This window comes from Punica granatum, chromosome 5 (assembly GCF_007655135.1).
Source record: "Punica granatum isolate Tunisia-2019 chromosome 5, ASM765513v2, whole genome shotgun sequence".
Taxonomy (NCBI): Eukaryota; Viridiplantae; Streptophyta; class Magnoliopsida; order Myrtales; family Lythraceae; genus Punica; species Punica granatum.
In genome coordinates, this window is record NC_045131.1 from 24,309,715 (window position 1) to 24,330,424 (window position 20,710).

Below are 20,710 nucleotides of genomic sequence, written 5' to 3' on the forward strand. Positions count from 1 at the left end.
CATTTCAGTTTATTGACGTGGTAATTTCAATTCCTATCTTCAGCATAATTGACGCTTATACACAATCTTGCTCATTGGATGCCCAATCCTGCATACAATGATAATTGTACGAGGGAAAAAACACTTCGCCTCCTAACCTTTAACCTTAAGAAATGTTTGTCCCACAATCTTTAAAAATTTGCACGGTGCCCTCAAACTTTGCCCCTTCCAGTAATTTTTCTAGCAAAAACGAGTCATGTTCTTAACATATGACTTTTTTAATGAGCAAATACGACATTTCACAAATAAATAAAAAAACAGATCGGAGAAGAGGATGGGGGCGCTCCCTTCTCTGATAATCCCAAATAGGGGGGTGGGGAGGCTACCGGCGACCACCCACCCCCGATCAAGGTTGCTGGATGACCTCTATCAGGGGGTATGAGGCCAGTAGGGGCACACCCCAACCCCATTGGGATCTCCTAAATCAAGGGGTTGGGGGCACCCTTGTTGGCGGGCTCAATCTGAGCCCGTTGGCGACCTCGATCAAGGGGTAGGTGTCTGTCGACGACATCGGGACTGTTAAAGAAGAGGGCACCCCCCCCCCCCCCCCCCCCCCCCCCCCCCCCCCCCGGGCAACAGCTAGTGGGCGGGTCGTGGAGTGGCTACAGTAGACGTTGAGAGCTGTATGACTCTAGACTAGCGATGACAATGAGATGGCCGGCGACGCCATCAACATTGTCTCTGCGGGGATCGCGCGAGACAAATACTTCTCGCTGTCTTGCTTTCTTCTGCGTCCCTCGCTATCATGGGCAGAGGGGACGGCAATGTGGGTCGTCAATTGACCATCCTATCATCATCGCCATAGAGAGGTTAGCCATTGTGGTGGCCACTCAACCAGAAAAAAGCCACTAAACCTGGCATTTGCTACGGTTTTTTTATGTTGATGGGACTTGATATGTACTTTCAGTCACTAAAATGTTGATAGAAATTTTCTGTACATAAAAATGAGAGTTTTTAAGATTTCCTATCTGGAAGTATTTTATTTTTATTGATGAAAAAAATTGAATTTCTCAAATATAAAATTGTTCTTCAGGTCCATGCGCCCCTCCCTGCAGGCCCACATGGCTGCCGTGCGTATTTTCTAATCAGAAAGGTCAACCAAAGATGGACAGAGAAAGCGAATGTTCAACTAAAAAAAACATGGAAGTTATGAACCGGGTTTGATTTAAGCTAAGGTTTTGATTTTGATAAAAAAAAATTATGATTAAGAGAATTTTACTTTTTAATAGACTGATCTAATTCAAAACTAGATTAACTGAGGTCAATTAAAATTTCTGGATGACAGAGCGCAAAAAAAATAATAAGAGTTCGTTTCTAAGGAGAAAATAAAAAAAATAAAAAGTAAAAAAGTTCCAAGAGTTTCTTATTGGCCATATATATCATGAGCTTTGGAACTTTTGCCCTTGATTTTACATAACTATCTTAAGTATTCTGTAATTCAATGCTGCTCTTAATGTAGTTCGATTATCGTCTTCATTTACGTGTTCTTCCCAGTCTATAATCTCATATAGTTAGATCTATGAACGCCCCTCGCAATTTTAACTAAATCAACAAATCACAACACTCGTTTTCTTTTGTGGAATGATAATAAATACTCTTTAACCATTTCCTCTTTATGGGGATAAACCATTTTCTTCTTTATGGGGACAGTCTTTGGGCATCTTGGGGACAGCTTGTTAGGGCTGGCGACCTAGCTTTTCTCATGATATGGCCTCTATGATCCTACCACTGCCACAAAGTTTGTCGACCTCTCTATCCCTTTTGAGCCCTGTCGAATTTGGCACTATTTTATGGTAAGATAGAAATTAAAAAAGAAACTAAGCTGCTGCAATATATATGTATATTTAATGCAAGGAATTGGAGACATTACCTTTTGGATCACCGTTCACGCCACAAAACACAATCATCATTATCCCCCAATGCACGCATATATTGTGCCCTCCTGATCTCTTATAAGTCATATACGTGCAACCCCAACTCAATATGGTTACATACCCTATGGTTATTATTCAGCGAAAAAAACTCAATATGGTTACACACTCAGGAAGAGTTCTTCCCCGTTTCATCCGCTAGAATAGGAACGGGAAATACGATGCGTTTAATGAGCCGCCCGTAGTCCTTGAAAGATCCTAGCCCTCGTCAGTACAGAAGTTAAGCAAAGTGCACTTTACTTAGGGTGTAGGTCATGAAAATCATATTTGACTATATCATTCCCACTTGTATGATAGCCTTTTAGGTTAAGAAAGAGGCCAATGAAACAGAAATTCAAAATAAGGGATGCGGATAGTTGCACAGTGAAGAGAAACATCACTACACCTCTTAATGATAAGTTAACCCAAGAACTCAATCCGTCAGGCACAAGCCCAACTCATACATACCTTTGGTTGTTGGCCTAATGAGTGAATAAGCGTTAATTGCACGAGTAATTGGCATAATTATGGTTAAATTTAGCAATACTTTAGTTTCTCATCACATCATTGTGCAATATGATCGTGTAAGATTTCTTTTTGAGAAACTATAGACATGACATTCTCTTGATATTTATATTTTGAAATATAAAAAATAACAATAAATTTTGAGAATAAATAACAAATGTAGGTCACGCCAAGGATTTCATGTAGTTGGAAACAACTCATTATATAGGGGGACTTTACTTATGATGCAGAAAACCAGAAATAGGACTTGGTCAAAGTAGTCTGAATCTCGAAAGAGGATTAGTTTTAGCAAATTACATGGTACACTAAACGATTTTTAGGGCCATGTTGATTAAACAAGTGCCATGTTAACACGACAATAATTGTCTTAAATTTTCACTTACATAAATTAATTATTTTACTAAGTGAATTTTAAGACCAATGATTAATCAGGTCACGTAAATAAGATTTTGAGACGTTTCAAAAAAGCGGAGGTCATTCGAAATAACCCCGAAGGTTCTCGATTTGGTTTGGAAACATTTCAAACGTTTAGGGACTGACTTGCAAAAGTCCATACAAGCAAAAGCAGAAATAATTTTTAAAAGCACCTATCAACCTAACAGTGAGAATCACGTTTTCAACCGCAGAAATTAGCCTAATCAGAATTTTGAAAGAATTCACTAAACACTGCGCTTGTGCTTAAAAATCAATAAAATAAACACTCATTCGACCGCTACCGCACTCCCAAACGAAGCCTTAGTCAATTATTAATTCTTCCGATTTAACACGATTTTTGAACAGTTTTAATTAGCCAAGTGATTACTAGCTAATATGGACCTCGATCTCACCGACCGACCCATGGGGCTCCCAAGCCCTCAGTGGCTCAGGACTTTCAAGTTTTAATTAGCCAAGTGATTACTCGCCAGTATGGACCTCGGCGTCACCAACCGACCAATGGGACTCCCAAGCCCTCAATGGCTCCGGACTTTTAGCAACTCAAACAACTCGAGCCTCTCCATGAGGTCCCGCGCCACATCAAGCTCGGTACAGCCAGATCTAGCCTCACCAAGGCCGAATCTGGTTTTGCCAGCTTGAGGACAGCCGTGAGGGTGTTGAGGCTTTACCAGAGGTAAAAGTCCCGCGATGGCGATAACGTAGAAGCTGTGGAGGAAGGGGCGGCCCAGGAAGTAGCACGTTTGGAAAATTTGCTGAATGAGTATGAACAGATAAGTAAATTCAATACTTAGATAAATAAATTTTCATTACATAGGTGAGTGGGGCATATGGTCATTCATCATCCATTACATATTTAAAATCCAGCCCATAATTGTTTTTACGATTATGGATGGTAACAAACATAACGGGCATGATATACGTAATTGATTCGTGATGAAATATCGACAACTGTTAACTACCTTGGAAATGATAGATGTTACTACCACGCATTTGATTATGACAGCGTACAAGAAAGTTAGAATGCCAAAGACGCAGTCGAGCTAAACCAAAACAGGGAAGGTAAAGATGATTCAAACCTGTTGCAGAAAGAACTTTTACATCGGCTCGTGTCTTCTATCTTGGTTAAAACTCATTATAGTTTTAAAGGCCCTAAAAATTGAAAGTAGACTTCAAATCAAGTGGAACTAGAAATCACGAAAGCGAGAAGAATTGCTTGTCATCCCTTTCGAGTTTCAAACATTAGCAATAAAATTATGTCTACTAGTTTCGAAGGAGATGATTCGACTATGCTATATGATAATAGTCCATGTGTGCATTAAAACATTTTAAACAAGTTTCCGTTCAATGGAGAAGAGCCAATCCAATAGATACAATGAGATAAGTACATATTCTAGCAGAGGTTTACTTAACCCAGAGGCACTTTTCAGTAATGAATCACCAAACTGACCTCTCATGACCAAAAGAAGACATCCTCCGGACTGAAACGGACATCATTCGTCCGCAAGCAGGCATCACGATTGTCCTCAAAAACTCTCCATGATTCACTTGTTAGAGTTCTGCCGTCCCCTGGAGTCTGATCACCCTGAAACAGGACATAGAGTGAAACCTTCAAATATCCACAAAAGTGGTTGAAAGCATTCAAGCAAATAACTAGTCTCGGCATTCTGCTTGTAAAGGAGTTAGTTACCAAACATAATAATACATAGAATATGCCGTATATGACCTATTACATTGAAAGGCCCAAATAGAAGGCCGAGCAACGGAAGCATATAGTCGGAGTTCATATGGAACAATGCTTGGGGATGAAAATAATTTGTTCGCCTGAAGAAGTAATAGCCGAGACATCATTAGTAACCACTAACAACTAACAGGGCCCTTTTGTGTTCACAACTCTGTGACAATGTCCTCATGTACATGCAACTGACTTTGATTGATTCAAATTTGAAAAATGTAACTTTGGAGATGAATATGCTTAACTTATACAGCTTTATAGCAATGCCGGTATTATCAGTATATCCACTCCTTTTAAGCTCTATCCAATGCCTCAAAAAACTCCTGAAAGCAATATAAACTTACCATTTTAACAAATTATACAACTTTAAAAAATTAAAGAAAATTACAATAAATATAGGGATCTCTAGGAAACATGATTGCTTGGATTTGCTTGTCATTGACCATCATAAAATAATAATGTGCAAAAAATAAAACACAAAGAATATCCACAAAAATTACCACAGGACATCAAAATAACAAAGAATAAGTCGACAAAATGAAAATTTATCTGTATTCCATTACTGATTGAAAGAAAATCTACCAGAAAGGTAAAATAATGGGACAGAATACTTATCCAAAATTAATGGGACAGAACAGGGGCAGGTTTCGTTTCTATTTAGAACTTTATGGGTAAAGATCTACTAAAGAAATGTTGGGTACTTACATCTATTCAAGCTTGCAATTTCTGGAGCAAATGGTTGACAATTGCAGCTGGAATTTTGAAGATTGGTCTGCAAGATCGAGGGCAAACTGCAAAAGTAAAAGCTAATATTATAGCGACCCATCACGCTATATAAGGTATTAAATTGCACAGTTATATTTATCACAATGAAATGATTCACATAATAACATCAGCAGGAGACTGAGAATAGTCTCACTTTGAATGACCGTGCCATTGCTGAAATATAGTGTATATTGACGTATTGTGATATAACTCAAAGGACTGGTGTATTGATAGAATTCTACTAATAGTAAAGTAATAGCACTGTCTATGGTTTGTGATGGCCTAACACTCCTCAAATTCAAACCTCATCGTGTCCATATTCCCACCATATTGAAAGCCTTCTTAAAGTTATAAGGATCTAAATCCTACCACTCTCTCTTTATAATGTGTTCCCTACAAGCCACCCTCTAGCATAACATCACTATTGTTACCACCATAAAATCCAAGAAAGAGCAAAAAGCCAAACTAATTGGTACAGTTGTCTGCTATATTCAAATTTGCAATAAATCATCATACTAGTGTGGACTCACTGGAAAACATTTTCTGGCAAACCATTTACTTTCACAGGACATACAGTTAATACTGCATACCGTGAATCATGCATCACTGGCAAACCATTTACTTTCAGCATCTAAGTAGGTCAAAAAACTCGCGTGATCTTAGAAAAGATACAGAGTCCAACCTATAACAGTAACACGCATATGAACCTAACTAAACATGAGTTTGTCTGGTTAGAAGCTCACCTGATAATTTTGGTAGGACTGAAATATCGTCCGCACTTATGTAGTAACTTTGCAGCAAACGGACAATTGCTTAGAGAGGTGCAAGTCCCTACAGTATTTGACAACACATAGGATGTCAATATCTCCAGCATGACTTCATCACGGAAGGTAATTACTCCGGATGCACTTGCACTTTCATCCTTGTAATGAATTTGGAAGTACCAATGACCAAATGGCCGCTATGTTTGCTGCTACAAAGCTGGAGACGCTGATTTAACAATACAGTAAGCAAAATTATAGATTCCTGTCCTGATACGATTATGAAAGCGTACAGGCCCGAATATCCAGGACAAAGTCACAAATGTGGAAAATTCTTACCACCTGGCAACTGATTCTGAAGTTAACATTAAGTCCAGCTCCAACATTTTCCAAACTTGATATTCCAGCAAGGTAACAGCCCTTCATCTTAAGTTAGAAACCTCTTGGCAACTTCTGAACCATGCCACTAGCTTCCTGTTGATAAATAAGTTCCAAAATCACATACTATAATGTATCTTAGCTCCACCTCTCCCGTTCTGCTACCCCTAAAAGACGATTAAACAAACTGTTGGCAAGACAAACAAAATTCTCATAAACCAACAGCTCAAGCCCCAACAACAGCACTAGTCAAACTTGGTCCCTTTTCTTGCATTGCTAATATATATATATATATATATACAAACAAATTTTAATGACCCAGGATTCATCCTGCTGACCCCATGGACCCCCACCATCCCATGGGACCAGGTGTGTACCATGCACGATTGTGCAGGTGAGGGGTGCTCTCCAAAGGTTTTTGCAGCAGGGTGGGATCGACCCTGCGACTTCTTCCGCTATGCAGCAAAGGGCAAGACATATTCGACCATTGGCACAAACTTTTGGAGGTTACTAATTTGAACGGTGTGTGCGCTAATAGTATTTATGAATAATTGGCCAGAGAATTTATGCACAAATCTATCCGCAAAATAAGCATGGCAGCATGTATATATCACCAGTTACTGCTTGTACCTTCAGATTGAAGATGCTTTCAGCAGATTGAAACTTTAAGCTCAGCTGATGCCTGGAATAATCTTTTGGAGCAGTCTATAGGGAGGTGTTGAACATGTGTCACTGTCCGCCTTGTCTGAGAGGCAACTAAGTTCTTGCTCCAAAAGAGAATAGGCTTCAGAAAATGCCTGCATGAATTAAACATTGAAAATCAAAACACCCATCACAAGGACATTCCTGAAATCATTCTATTTACAAAAGTCCTGTCAGAAAATACTGCAAGAAAAGACCATGTACTTTATGAGAAAACTTCTATAAAAATATTTAATTGCTTCTATATAAGGAGAGACTAACCTTGATACATTGATGTATGCGGAAGCAATTTCTCCCCACATTGTTTGTTGGACAAAGAGGGTCATCAATGTGAATAGGATCGATGCTACAGACAAGCATGAAGCAATTCATCAATAGACTCCCAATTGCTAAATCAAAACATTTGTCCACATTCGGAACAAACAAAGGTGGTGTTTGATAGAACTCTATAATTGAAGGGCTGTAAGAGATTAGTTAGGAAGAGGATGACCGTAAAGCATGGTGGAGAAAGATCTTACCAAGAGTCACCAACGATTAGGTAATAATTCTCTTTTGATTAGACTAGACGCGTACCCACGCTAGGCGCGGGGGTTATACGACTTGAACTACTAACATAAACTTCATGCTACAATATAACTTTTTAAGTAAAAGAAAAAAATCTAACTAGATCTAATATGATATTTAGCAATTTTAATATTCGGAAAATTAAGTAATAAATAAACTTTCATTGGAGAAAAGATAGATGTTTGCGGAAAGAAGAGAGAGAAATGGGGAGGAGAGGGGAGATAGTGGGGAAAACTGCGAGAAAAAGAACAGGGGCGAGAGAGAGAGAGAGAGAATGTGGTTAAGTGGGTGGTTAAGAAAAATTAATGAAATTACTAATCTATCCTTTCAACTACCTCATAATTTGAATAGTTACAATACATAATTTTTATTCTTATAAAGGGCATTTTCGGGATAATGAAAGTTATCCGAACTACTTTCTTTTCCCTTTTGTTATATAGCTAGATGACACAGAAATATGATACTTGATTCCTCCTTTAACATTTCTAAATACTCTGCTTTTATTCCTGCTAATCTACTTTAACCATCTCCTCAGCAGGTAGCTAGCAAGAGTCATCAACAGGCCCTAAATGGAGCAACTATTACCTGTGACCTCTTTCCCTAGTCATATACAATCCCCTTCCACGTACTGAGACGCGCATTTGGCGAGGGTCAAAGACATTCCTGAATAAGTGAACAGTGAATTATTGCAACTTGATAAATCAAAAGATATCACGAGACAGCTTAGTGAAAGATGATTTATAAGCTGCTTCCAGAATTCATGTGTGAAATAATTTGACTTACCCAAAGAAATACAGAAAATCCATCAGAAGGCTGCCAAAATTCTGCAGAGTTTTAAGAAACACATTCAGAACTTTCATAAACTTAAGATTGTAACCTCAGTTATCTTATGATATAACTAAAGGGAGTTCGAAGCTAAGTTATAAAAATTTACTTGGTTGATAGAGCGGCCAAGATGGTGCTCGTGCTGAAGAAAGCGCGTAATCAGTAATACCTGCCAATAATTGGAAATAACAGCAATTTATTTCTTGCAGCTTAAACTGGAGTTCTACTAAGCAAGTATCAGGGCATTCTAGTCATGAAATTTGCCGAAAGCAACTGTGACGAACTCACTGAATACATCCAAAATAAAAATTAAAAATTAAAACAAACTTAAGGCCTGGGAAAACTTTGGCTGCTAATGCATCTTTCAAATGTCCAAAAGAAATCCGAAGTTCATTTACTGTCCAAAGAAATAAAACAATGTTACATGTAGTCGGGAATCGCTGTAGGGCACTGGATGCTGCCAAGTTGACAGGATCATCTTTCTCTACAAACTATCCATAAAAAAATGTTTTTTTTCCCATTTTGTTTTGGGTGGGGAGGGTGGCGGCGGGTGGGGGTTGGAGATGCTTCTGTAGGGGATTGGTTTTTTCCATTCAGGTGTGCTATCCAAGTGGGTGATCTATGGACTCCTATCGAAATAATACTTTTGTTGCACAAAGTCTTTTCGTAATCAGTAATTAGTTTTCTGTGGCATACTTCTTTCAGTAGACAATAATTAGTCTTCTTTTTCATTATTATTATTACTGTTTGGATAAGTACAATTAGTCTTTTTCAATACTCGACTCAGTATCATCAAGAAGAGTCCAGACAGTTCAAAGTTCTACAGGATCTGGGCTAATTGTTTTGGTCTTAATTTATAATTTTGTAACCAAGAATGGAGCATCTAAATTTGAACTCAAACTGAAAGCAGCATCTAAAGCACACCCATTTGCCTTAAGCATAGGCCAACTGCACAGATTACAAACCAAAAGAAATTTCCTGCAGAGGTTTATCATGAATTTAGTGGAAAGAGACTGCACAGCATTAATTACCAGACAATATGAACTCAAACCGCCTGAATAGGACTGGTCAAGGCTACGATCTGCCAGAAACTGTTTCAGAAGCAAAGCAAGCGGTGTTGCAGCAGGAAATTGCTCAGTCAACTCTCGGACCTTCAACAATAAGTAAAGGATAACAATAAGATTGGATCATGATACTACATGACAGAATTGAAAATGTTATAGCTCCGCTGTATTAAATGCAAAACTCTAGTAATTGAAGCAGAAAGGAAGTTATTCTATCTTCAGAATGTTTAAATTGCCTCTCATATAAATGCACAACAAAGTTTAAACGAAGTCACAAGAGTACGGCAGACAACAATTTTTGGGGCAAGCACCAGATGTTCAAAGTTTCAAAGAGTAACTGAAAGTTAACACACAATGCATCATACAGCATGCTTTGAGTACTATGCGTAGACAACTTACAGAAATTACTACATTTGATTCGAGTCCAATAAGGTTCTGACAAATCAATATCTATCATTGAACTTTCAAGAATAATCATTCTTATCCTTTAAGTAGGACTGCAAGTCATTATTATGAAGATAAATCTCTAAAAATTCAGTTATTTCAAAAAGATCTCAAATTCCTTAGGGTTGAGTAGCTCATCCCATTCAATCTCTCATTTTCAACTGACTGGTAGTTGACATAACTACACATCAGATAAGATGACTTATCAAATAAAACTTGTAGTAACTTGGAAAGACAGTGGCCGATGTTTGGTAAACTCATGATTCAGGTTCTACCATGCTGTCTTTACATTTGCAACTTCATATTGATGTGAATTTAATATCACCCTAACGGATGATGTTGAACAGCTAAACTGGAAAAAGAGAAACTGCATTACTAGTTCTGTTGTTTGGAGTCCTGTATGAGAGGCAGACTTGAAGCTGATGTCAAGACGCACTGTTTTTGGATCCTTCTTACATTCATAATTTGTTTGACAACACCTTGGTGAAGAAGAATCTTCTGATTCGCCAACTTGAAAATCTACAAGATTACGCTCCTCACGATTGATCTGAACTGGATCCTCTTTTGGTGATTGTACACGAGACGCAGTAGATGTAATGAGATCACGCGGAACTTCAACCTCTAGCATTATAATAGGTATCTAACAGCAAAAAGTTGCCAACTTGAGAAAACAGTAATAGGACAAAGCAAAAGAAAATGCAGCAAAAGAAGAATGCGCCTCACAGCAGTATTTTCCACGGTCTTAAGTGAATCATTTTTAACCCATTCCTGATTGGCAAGATACCTAGCGGCATGCTGAACAAGGGGAAAAAATAATATCATTCACCTAACATTTGAATTGAATTATGACAATAATGTGGACATTGTTAAAAAGGACAATAATGGTAGAAGGACTAATTTACATGCTATCCAGGAAAAAGACTTCAATAAAAAAAACTTAAATGAGCAAATCCGATTAGGTTTCTCATGTAAAAAGGAACTACATATGTATAAAGAATAAGACAGTTCCTGTGTACCTGAAGGCATGTCTCTTTAATACCATTACGACCTTCCAAAATCCCAGCTTCTTTAATTGGCTCCTAGAAGATAAATATTTGTGTAAGTTTGCAAAATCTAATATCTCCAGAGAAAAGATGTGATGACAAAACAGCCACAGAACATTTTTTTTACCAGATTTCTGACTGGTGGCAGACAAACTACAAGGTCCACATCACTTGTAGGAAGAGCTAGCCCAGTCGCATTTGACCCAAAAATGTTAGTTCGTGACCGGGGCCACAAGACTTGGAGCGACCGCGTAACACGTTTGACAGCCCAATTAATGTAAGGTTTCCTGGATAAATTCTCTGAGGCAACCTACAATTCCACAACAAAGAAGCTAATTTGTCAGAATTGCCAACAGAATAACAGATATAACGTTGAGACCTAAGAACAATGTTGTATAAGACCAAAAGGCAAGAAGCTGCTGATAAAGATGAAGCAGCTTAATGTAGGCCAACCTTCTTCCAAAATGAGTCGATTTCATCATTAAGGGTGCTGTGCAGCAAAGAGAGAGACGCCTTTCGCGTGGGACAGTTCTGTTGATCAGGCGGCTGCAGAGGGAAGGCAACATCCGGCTGCATCACACAAGATTAATATATCACCCAAATTAGGCAGGAGTAAAAGCAGAACAGTAACTTTTCATTCCTATTATCTTTCAGGCAATATGGCTACTAAGAAAACTGGACATGAAGCCCAGAAAGACCCGAAAGGTCCATCGATCCAGGTCTCTCTAGACATATTGATCTGCTCTGGCCCGAAACGCCTAACACAGTTTTCAAATAGGAAGTACCATAAGAATTTAATATACTTACATGTTCCTGATCACGTGCAAGCTGTGGTATCGCAATAAGATGATCCTGCAGCAAAGTCCCAGGTATGGGCTGAATCATCGAATGGGTTGAAAGGTTGTTAGCTCTCCAAGAAGGCAGAACAACCTCAGCACCATCCATGCGGACACAACCTTCCTCCAAATTACTATTACCATTGTCATGGTGCCAGCCTCTAACACCCCAGTGCCTTGGGCTGGAACTACCGGATCTAACAGTCGGGAAACCCCTATGCTTTCTCGAGTCCCCTACAGGAGAGGGTGGAGGTGGACGCGGGGCCCTTGGGACACATAGAACAACGGGTGATGGTGGCCGTTTTATTCGAGGTTTTTCTCGCCTAGTTGGAGGAATACAAGGGCTTTTCAGATCATGACCTCTCTTCAACCTTTCCCTTGAAATATTGGGAATGATGATTGGCCGTAAAACAGGGTAAGGAAGAGAATCTCCAGTCTTTCCATCAACATCAGCAGTTATATTAGCCAAAGATCCTGATGCTTCCTCATCACCTGCGGAATCAGCCAGGCCAGCTACTTCACTCCCTGCCATAACATAACCAAGAGCCTGGTGCCCTGAACTAAGAGGATCAAAAGGAGAACAAAAGGGAGCAGCAGTTGGTGAAGCAAGACCATTTGTACTGTACGAAGAAGAGAACGCAACCATATCATCGACAGCTCGATTCATATCGGCTTCCTGCCAAGTCCAGAAGCTATCATCAGAACTAAGGGATGGAGGCCGAGAATATCCCGTACCTGGGTGATCGGAAGGGTTCCAGTACATTATACCCCCACCAAAGTATTGATTATAATCAAACCCTGATACTCCATGCACCTCAAATTCTTCTTCTGATATCCACTGGCCATCACATTCATCCACTAGATCATGCATATTCATCAATTCAGGCTTATCCAAGAAATCCCCAGTATACTTCTTCTCATCGTTATTTGACGTAACATTAAGGTGCAAGCTATGAGATGAGAAACCCTGGTGAAATGGAGTCTGCCTTCTCGGGATGAACCCAGAGTCATAACCACATGCAATTGAGGAAGCTAGACTGCATGAACCTCTGACCACTGGGGGCCAATCTAAGCTCATTGGAAGAGGCCGAGTCAAAATTTGTTTGCAACCATTTTCCATTGGAGGATTCCTTGTTTGATGAATTGTTGGCAGAAAGGGTTGGTGGAAGTGGTTCTGCCAATTTCGGCCTACATCAAGATGTAATCTGTCTGTAGCAGGTGGAAGATGTGAACTTGGAGAAGGGGAATAAGAAGCCACACTAGGCCATTCCTGTGATTGGGACGCTGAAGAGCCATCACGTTCAGGTTGATCACCAAAGTTAACTCTCTCCTCTCCTTTGGTTACTCCGCCTTTTAGATCAAAAACTCTTCCCTTTTGCCTAGGATGAGCTGATTTTGGATCACTTCTGCTCAAGTTTTTAAGTTCCTGAACACTAGTGTCTTCACTGTTCAAGACAGCACCAATCTCTGGAGAGCAATTGCTGGGTGTAACTTCCTTAAAAGTTAATTTACAGCATGAAGATTCTAAACAAGAAGGCATACCATTTTTTGGGGAAGCATCACAAGGCTGGGAACATTCTGACATGGTACAGCTCAACTCATCAGCGTTATCAACAGATAGATCTCCTTTACTGCATTCAGAGGCTGCATCATCCCCAATAAGTCGAAAAGAACAATTCGATGCAACAACATATTTTCCCTTCTGAGCATCTCTAGGAGTACTAGGTAAACTCATCTTATCAAGCCCCTGAACCAATTCTGCTGTCTCATCTTGAGAGATACAAGAAGATGACACAGCTCCCAAAGATGAATACTCAAAGTCTTTAACTTCCTTTGCAATGTTAAGGACAGAGTTTCTGTTCTTACGTTTTCCTTTCTTGTTCTTCTTGGCAGAATCCGGAACTTTCTTAGCGACAAATCCTCTGATAGTTTCCTGAACAAAGCTACTAGTTAAAGACTGCAGCAATAACCAGTGCTTGATGTAACAAAACAAAGAAAATTGATGCAACCATATCGACCGCTGATGATGATGTCTCCCCATGAATATTTTTCCCTCGCACCTTTGTGGCCTCCGTCAAGGTAACCTCAATAGGAGAAGAGGTCCCACTGATTTCCTGAAAAATAATCAAAAACCGAGTTAAACATCAGCATGTCCAAATATGCCTCAATTGGGGGGAAAATCCAACAAATGTTTCTGAAGCAGCAATAATACCTCATGAGATATGCTACTCGGACTCGGAGAAAGATCCTGACACGAATTTGCACTGGGATTTACCCTTTTGAAATTATGGGACTTTGCCTTCTTCCGGCGAGAAGTTGACCCTGACTTTTCTTTAACTTTATTAGGCAATGAACTACAATTTTTTTGCTCTCCCAGAAGTTCAAGTTTAGTGTACTCAAGAAAAATAACCATCAGAAATCCTCTGAGTTTCCTATGTAGACAATCAGCTAGGGTGCCAAGAGAGCCCAAAGTGCTAAAAAATTGCAACTCAGGGTCAAAATTGTCATGAAAGCTAGATAGCATCGTTGTAATTACACTCTGAAGCACAAACAAACGGTTAAAGTGATCAGCTAAACTCTTCTGAGGAACAACGTCCCTTGAAATGGTTGAGACAAACCCTGCGTCAAAGAGAAGGTCTTTCATATTTTGTTTCGATGACGCTTTCTGGTCATACTTTAGAGAATGCTCAAATCCCCCACTGAAAGCCCACAACTTATCTTCAGAGGTTTTACTTGCCTCGCTCAGAATTTCCATAATCTGAAAAATTGTAATGATCCGACAATTAGTCCACATCTTAAAGCTTTTTTAACTTTCAAGCAGACGAAGCTCATCGTGGACAAGCACAGTAAAATATCTATGTGAAGCAAAACTTGATTCATTAAAACAGACATCGATAGACTCCACAAGGTTAAAGGAAAATGGAAGTCCTGCAGATAGAACTAAATCCACTAAATTCTTCTCATGTTAGGCTACAACATGCTTGTCAATATTCCAAACAACACATAGAAAGCAGGATTTCCGTTCAAAATCCAACTATTTTCTCAAACAGAGATTGATATTTGTTTTAATGCTGTGCCTCTCTTGATTACCTCAGACTATTGCACTCGACAAGTAAAAGAGCATAATTGATTATTAAAGAGGAACCAGTTAAATCGCTACAATGTTTGCATTGGCGTAGATTCCGCACATCAAACGTCGGAGAAGTTGGTGAGATATTCTTCACCATGAATTGCAAGATCAAAGCACCATCAGAGAAAGGAAAAAAACAACGGTGGTAACCTTACTTAGATATGAAGATGAAAGAAAATATACAGACATCAAAGTTTCAGGTGACATCTATCAAGTCCTGAATAATATAGTGCATTTGAAAAAAATTAGCAATATACCAACAATTCACTCCTGATTTGTCTCTTAAAAAATGCGCTTTCAGGATTCACCACTAGCAAAAAGCACCATTGATTCTCTTAACATCTCCTTGAACATTTCTAGTTCACTATGTACCTGAAGTGCCTTGTTACAGTTTGAACCTCAAACAAAAATTTATTTAGTCTAAGTTCCTTCAGCTATATCTCCACAGTGATGATAAGGTTCAAGGAATATACACCATCAATAAAGGAAAATTTACCAAAATGGTCTGGTTTTGATTTGCTTTATTGTAATATGCTTTATTGTAATAAACTAGGAACAACCACCATATAGCACATTGGATGTTATTAATCTTCTTTATAATTATTAACCAGCAAAATCACTAGTAACAAATAAATATGTTCAACTTTATATAGGATTAACCAAGTCCAGGAGACACGATCATAAAATCCAGGTAGGTCAACATTTACAACATCCTTCCTTTGCAGAGAGCCTGTTGCTATAGAACAACTTCACTGTATACAGCCCTTACTACTTGCAAAATGTTTTGCTTGTTGCATTTCAGTAGTAAAAAACAAGGTGGACAATCTAAATACACTGTCCAACTCTCAAGAAGAAGTCACCAACTCCAGCAGATGCAAGACCTTTCCATATCACTATCTTAAAAAACTCATAAAATTTTACCTCCACAGACCAAGAAGCATAGATAAAGAAAACAATTGATCTATCTTAGCAATTAATTATCAAATAAAGCGAATAATTAATCTAGCTAGAATTTCTAACCTAAGTCTTGTTTATCTTATTCAAGCAAGTTCTCCTACTCCCCTTAGAAATAGAAGATTTAAACTTTTATATAGAAGCACAAACGGAATGGAAATTCATTTATAGTTATGCATGAATAAGGTAGCATTTGGTAATGGAGTGGAGTTAATATTTATGTATATATTTAAGTTGGGTTATAATGATGGTTATAAAGAAGTATGTGTGAGAATTTATTTAAATTGAAGAAGCAGATAAAATAGTAAATGATAGTGTTTGTTGAATTGAGGAAAAAGTTCCAACCAATCAGGAAGAAAAAGTCCTAACTAAAATTTTTACTACTTAAACAAGAAAAGCAAAAGTTCTAACCAATCAGGGGGGAAAAAATTAGGGTCAACAAGCGGGCTAAATTTCAGACAAACTAAATTCTCCACAAAAGATTTTACAATTAGTGGCTACTGAAAAGCATTACCAGAAACGTCATGCATGTCGGTAATGATCTTTGGGACAGATTCCCCTATGCTAATACACAACAGCAAAAAAGCCTCAAAATCCATATATATCCTCCTATAAATCTAACATTATCCTTAAGCAAATGAAATCCTTGTCCTCTCTGTAAGCAAATGTAGTTTTGGGTTTAGGCAACATATAGACCAAAAATAAATTCAAACTTAAAAACTAAGCGAAACCTTCTTTTCCCCCTGCTTACTAAAAGGAATCTCCTATGACTAATATCTGTCATAGATAGCAAATGCAAGCTCAACAAAAAACTTATCTAATTTACAACATCAGACTGAACCACATTTCTGTTTAAGCCTATATGTGCCACTTCCATACCAAATATGCTCAAGATATTTTGACTTGGATCCATATCAATGTCTCACCTGGACCATAGCTTCAGCTACTAGCTCATGGCGTGTTACATCATTACCAGACTTGGGCACATCATCTCAAAACAGATCTCCAAAGCACTCCTAAACCATCAACTGATGTTTGTGTCTGCAATACTCCTCCAAATAATATGTAGATAGTGCTAGAATCTAAATTCAACTCTACAATACAGGTGGAACTAATTAACCATTGCCACCCCACTCTCCCTATGTCTGCAAAGCAACCCAATTCAGGAAGGACATCCCGTTTCCCATGTTTATTTACTTCCTGTTAAAACTCAGGCCAAGGAGAAAATGCTTTGTGGAACGGAAGTTTCATCGACACTGCCCGCAGGTGACACGGGTGCTAGACACTAGAACATAAACATGAAAACTATGAGTCAAGTGCAACTGCAGAGTTGAGACAAATGAGAGAAGCCTAATGCTGATAGCTCATGGACCATTTCACATCCAAAGCAAGTTAGGAAGTTCCCGAAACGTACCAAATTCTTTGCAGATTTACCCATCACTGCAGCTGACACCTTCCTTCTTGTTTCATCGTCCAAATTCCGCCACCAGTTCAAGCAGCCCTTCTTCCTCCAGAACACGTTTGCCGAAGCACTTGCCATGCCGACCTTCTCCTTCAATTTCACCCCTCTCTTTTTGCCACTGTTACAACTCAACCACGCCAATCTCAAAGCCACTTCTAACCGATTAGCCACGAAGGCGGAAATGCTATAATAGCCCTTGGCCTTCAACCACCCCAATTCCACCCAATCCTCCCCCAACTCCGCGACCTCGCCCCTCAAGAACTCTCCCTTAGAAACCCCGTCCATCGTCTCCACAAACAAATCGAAATCCCGAACCAGCTCTTCGCCAACAGTAACGGAGTCGAGGCAATTCAGGGAAACAGAGCACTCCTTGACATTGTCACCTTCGTTGGAGCTGAACAGGCGAGCCGACTCGAAGATGAGCCGAGAGGGAGCATCCGACTCGGCCACGCGGGAGAGGAGGCCGCGGGACCGGCGGCAGCAGAGGCTGGGCAGGTTGTCGGGGGAAGGGAGGTCGGGGAGGATGATGAAGGTGCAGTGGCCGCGGGGGTCGACGTGGCCGAGCATCTGGACGAGGATGCGGACGAAGCCGGGATCGACGGCGGTGAGGTGGGACTGGCGCTGGTGTGGGGTGAGGGAGGAGAACCATTTGAGGATGGAGGCTCTAGGGTTAGGGTTGGGGTTGGGGGTGGGGTTGGAGGTGTAGAGGGAGATGTGGGAGGTGAGGGAATCGATCAGCTGGTTCTTCTGAGACATGAGGAGAGGGCTCGGCTGCTTCAGAGATGACAGGGGCTTCCCGGGGAAATTCGACTTTTGTTTGGACATTTCTGCAAATAAAGAGAGAAAGAGCTCCTCCTTGTCTTCCAGGGCGCTAATATATGTAGAGAGAGAGCGCGAGACGGGAGAGAGAGAGAGAGAGGGAATCTCTGTTTGGGCCCTAACTATTTGGTAACTGTTAGTCATTCACTCGGGGTGTAATACCAAATAAAAAGTGTCTAAAAGTATAGAACTAACTCACACTTATAATCACAGTTATAAGTATTTTGATTTATTCTTATTCATATAAAATAAATGAATAATACTCATTAAATATTTTCTCCTATTGCGGTTAACTGCCGACTCTTTTCTCTCTAGCGGGTAATTTTTCAATCTTTTTCCCTTCAAAAATTGACAGTTTCCTAGTAAGTATTCTCTTTTTTCGGTATGTATTCTTGAATCTAAAAGTTTAATGAGTCTCAACTAATTTAATTCGACTCAATCGCCCTACTAGTAAGTTAAGTTGTCCTTTTTTTTTTAGTTAAGAGTGACCAATGAATCGAACACAATGACATAAAAATTTATAATAACTAATCACGAGCATCGAACATCTTAATTATCAGGTAAGGCGTGAGCCAATACACTACATTCTCTTTGGTGAGATTAAATTGCTTTAATCATGAAGTTTTGTCTAATTAGCGACGATCGAATCTGAAATATCAACCGATATTATCTACTTCTTTTTCCCCATGCAATAAGCCTTTTTTTCCAATTGGACAAGAGTCTATGATAAATCAAGCACACAATAAATGAAAAAACAAGGTCAATTAATAGCAGCTTTGCATGAGTTTATGAGGGTTGATTAATTTCCCATTTGTACACAAAAATTCCAATGGTTCACATTAAGTATCATCTCTCACTAATACGATAATACCTTGATGAATAATGCAATGTCTATCGACGATTCATATTTAACGATGAATAATGGCTGACCATACGCCACCTCACACCAGAACGAGGCCTACGACAAAGTGACCCTTTGTCGCTCTATCCGTTCATTCTATGCGTATGACCACTTTATTTGAGAAGTTAAACTTTTGCGGAAGAGAAGGGTTGTACTGTAAGTTTTGAACGGAGACGCCTAGCTATGGTCGCCTGTTTTTTGCCATTGGCAGTTTCCTTTTCCTCAAAGGCTATGCAAGGAACTTCTTGAATTGACCTGTCTTGGGCATTAATACAAACTAGAAAGAGAGACTTGATGGGAAATGCATTACCAGCAATTTTAATTGCCAGGAATCTACCAAATGCCTAGTAAGTGAATAGATAGTGGAACTCACTCCTCATGTATGTCCATGCTTTTTATTTAATTTTTAAACGTGAATAGTAGCTTAACTCAATAGTTTATAGATTTATTCATGTTATCATGTATGATTATTTTTTCTTTTTATTTCAAGGAGAGTGTTTTTAATGTTTTGAATAGATTTACTTTTGACTATAAAGCTTATTGTTTTGCACTTAAAATGAGAGGTACAAACAAGATTTGAAATTTTGCAAATAATACTAAGTAAGGAAGACATGATGCATTTTAAGAAAATAAAGTCCGCATTTTATAAATATATGAAAACAAATTAACAAAAAAAATAATTTTCATCATTGGGTCTTCTCATATGGATGAAAGGTTATTAAAATTTTGAAAAATTAATTACATTCATGAAATTCATCGATCTATAAATTTTTTAAATTTTACCCTGAAAAATCACAACGTTTACTTCCGCTTTCCTGATCTTCCAATCTATTAATTGGGCCGTCAAAATTACTGACGTGGTCGTTAACGATGTTGATGTGGCCGACGGTTACCTATATGGATAGCATGCCATAAACTTTTCAACCTAAAAAATCAAATAGTTTGCATTTTTCCCACATCTACCAAAATATCAATAATTTTTCCCTCATCTACCAAAATATCGATAACTTTGAAAAATCACACTAGTTTGCCTATGTTCCCTCATCTATCAAAATGTGACTTTTTTGGATGATTATAAGTTTGAATTATGGACTTACATATATGTATGTTGATTTGAATATTAAAAGAATTTTGAATAGAAAAAAAGTGTTACAACAGTTACAACTTTGTCATTTGCAAATTAAAAGAATATCTATATCTGTTATCACAGTAAGTAATATAGGAACTTAAACATATTATACTGCAAAGACAATAATCATGCCAAAATAACAATTCCAACAGAACTTATGCACACCGATATCTATAAAATTTTAGCATGGTTGAACTTGTTGGACACCGAGACCAATGACTTTAGCATGGTTCAACCTATTTTGGCATGGTTCATATAAATATACATTTCTAGGACTATTGTTATTAAATTT

The 20,710-nt window shown here is 38.8% G+C and overlaps 1 protein-coding gene across 14 annotated transcripts; it reads right to left on the reverse strand.

The window, feature by feature from the left end:
- Positions 1–3,865: 3,865 nt before the first annotated feature.
- LOC116207227 lies at positions 3,866–18,493 on the reverse strand. 14 transcript variants are annotated; one of them, XM_031540116.1, is made up of 21 exons: positions 17,522–18,490; positions 14,236–14,781; positions 14,033–14,137; positions 11,995–13,956; positions 11,641–11,757; positions 11,315–11,497; positions 11,161–11,223; positions 10,868–10,939; positions 10,521–10,784; positions 9,668–9,787; positions 8,746–8,805; positions 8,595–8,635; positions 8,397–8,474; positions 7,509–7,593; positions 7,176–7,342; positions 6,507–6,641; positions 6,150–6,396; positions 5,347–5,432; positions 4,887–4,964; positions 4,357–4,491; positions 3,866–4,058 (listed from the first exon to the last, which is right to left on the reverse strand). In XM_031540116.1, the coding sequence occupies exons 1-15, from the start codon at positions 18,392–18,394 to the stop codon at positions 7,217–7,219; spliced, it is 4,695 nt and encodes a 1,564-aa protein (XP_031395976.1). In that variant the 5' UTR covers positions 18,395–18,490; the 3' UTR covers positions 3,866–4,058; positions 4,357–4,491; positions 4,887–4,964; positions 5,347–5,432; positions 6,150–6,396; positions 6,507–6,641; positions 7,176–7,216. The 14 variants fall into 14 exon arrangements, with proteins under 14 accessions (XP_031395976.1, XP_031395983.1, XP_031395973.1 ...); XM_031540123.1 differs by lacking the exons at positions 3,866–4,058; positions 4,887–4,964 and having other exon boundaries at positions 4,106–4,491; positions 11,995–13,490; positions 13,566–13,956; XM_031540113.1 differs by lacking the exon at positions 3,866–4,058 and having other exon boundaries at positions 4,106–4,491.
- Positions 18,494–20,710: the final 2,217 nt, after the last annotated feature.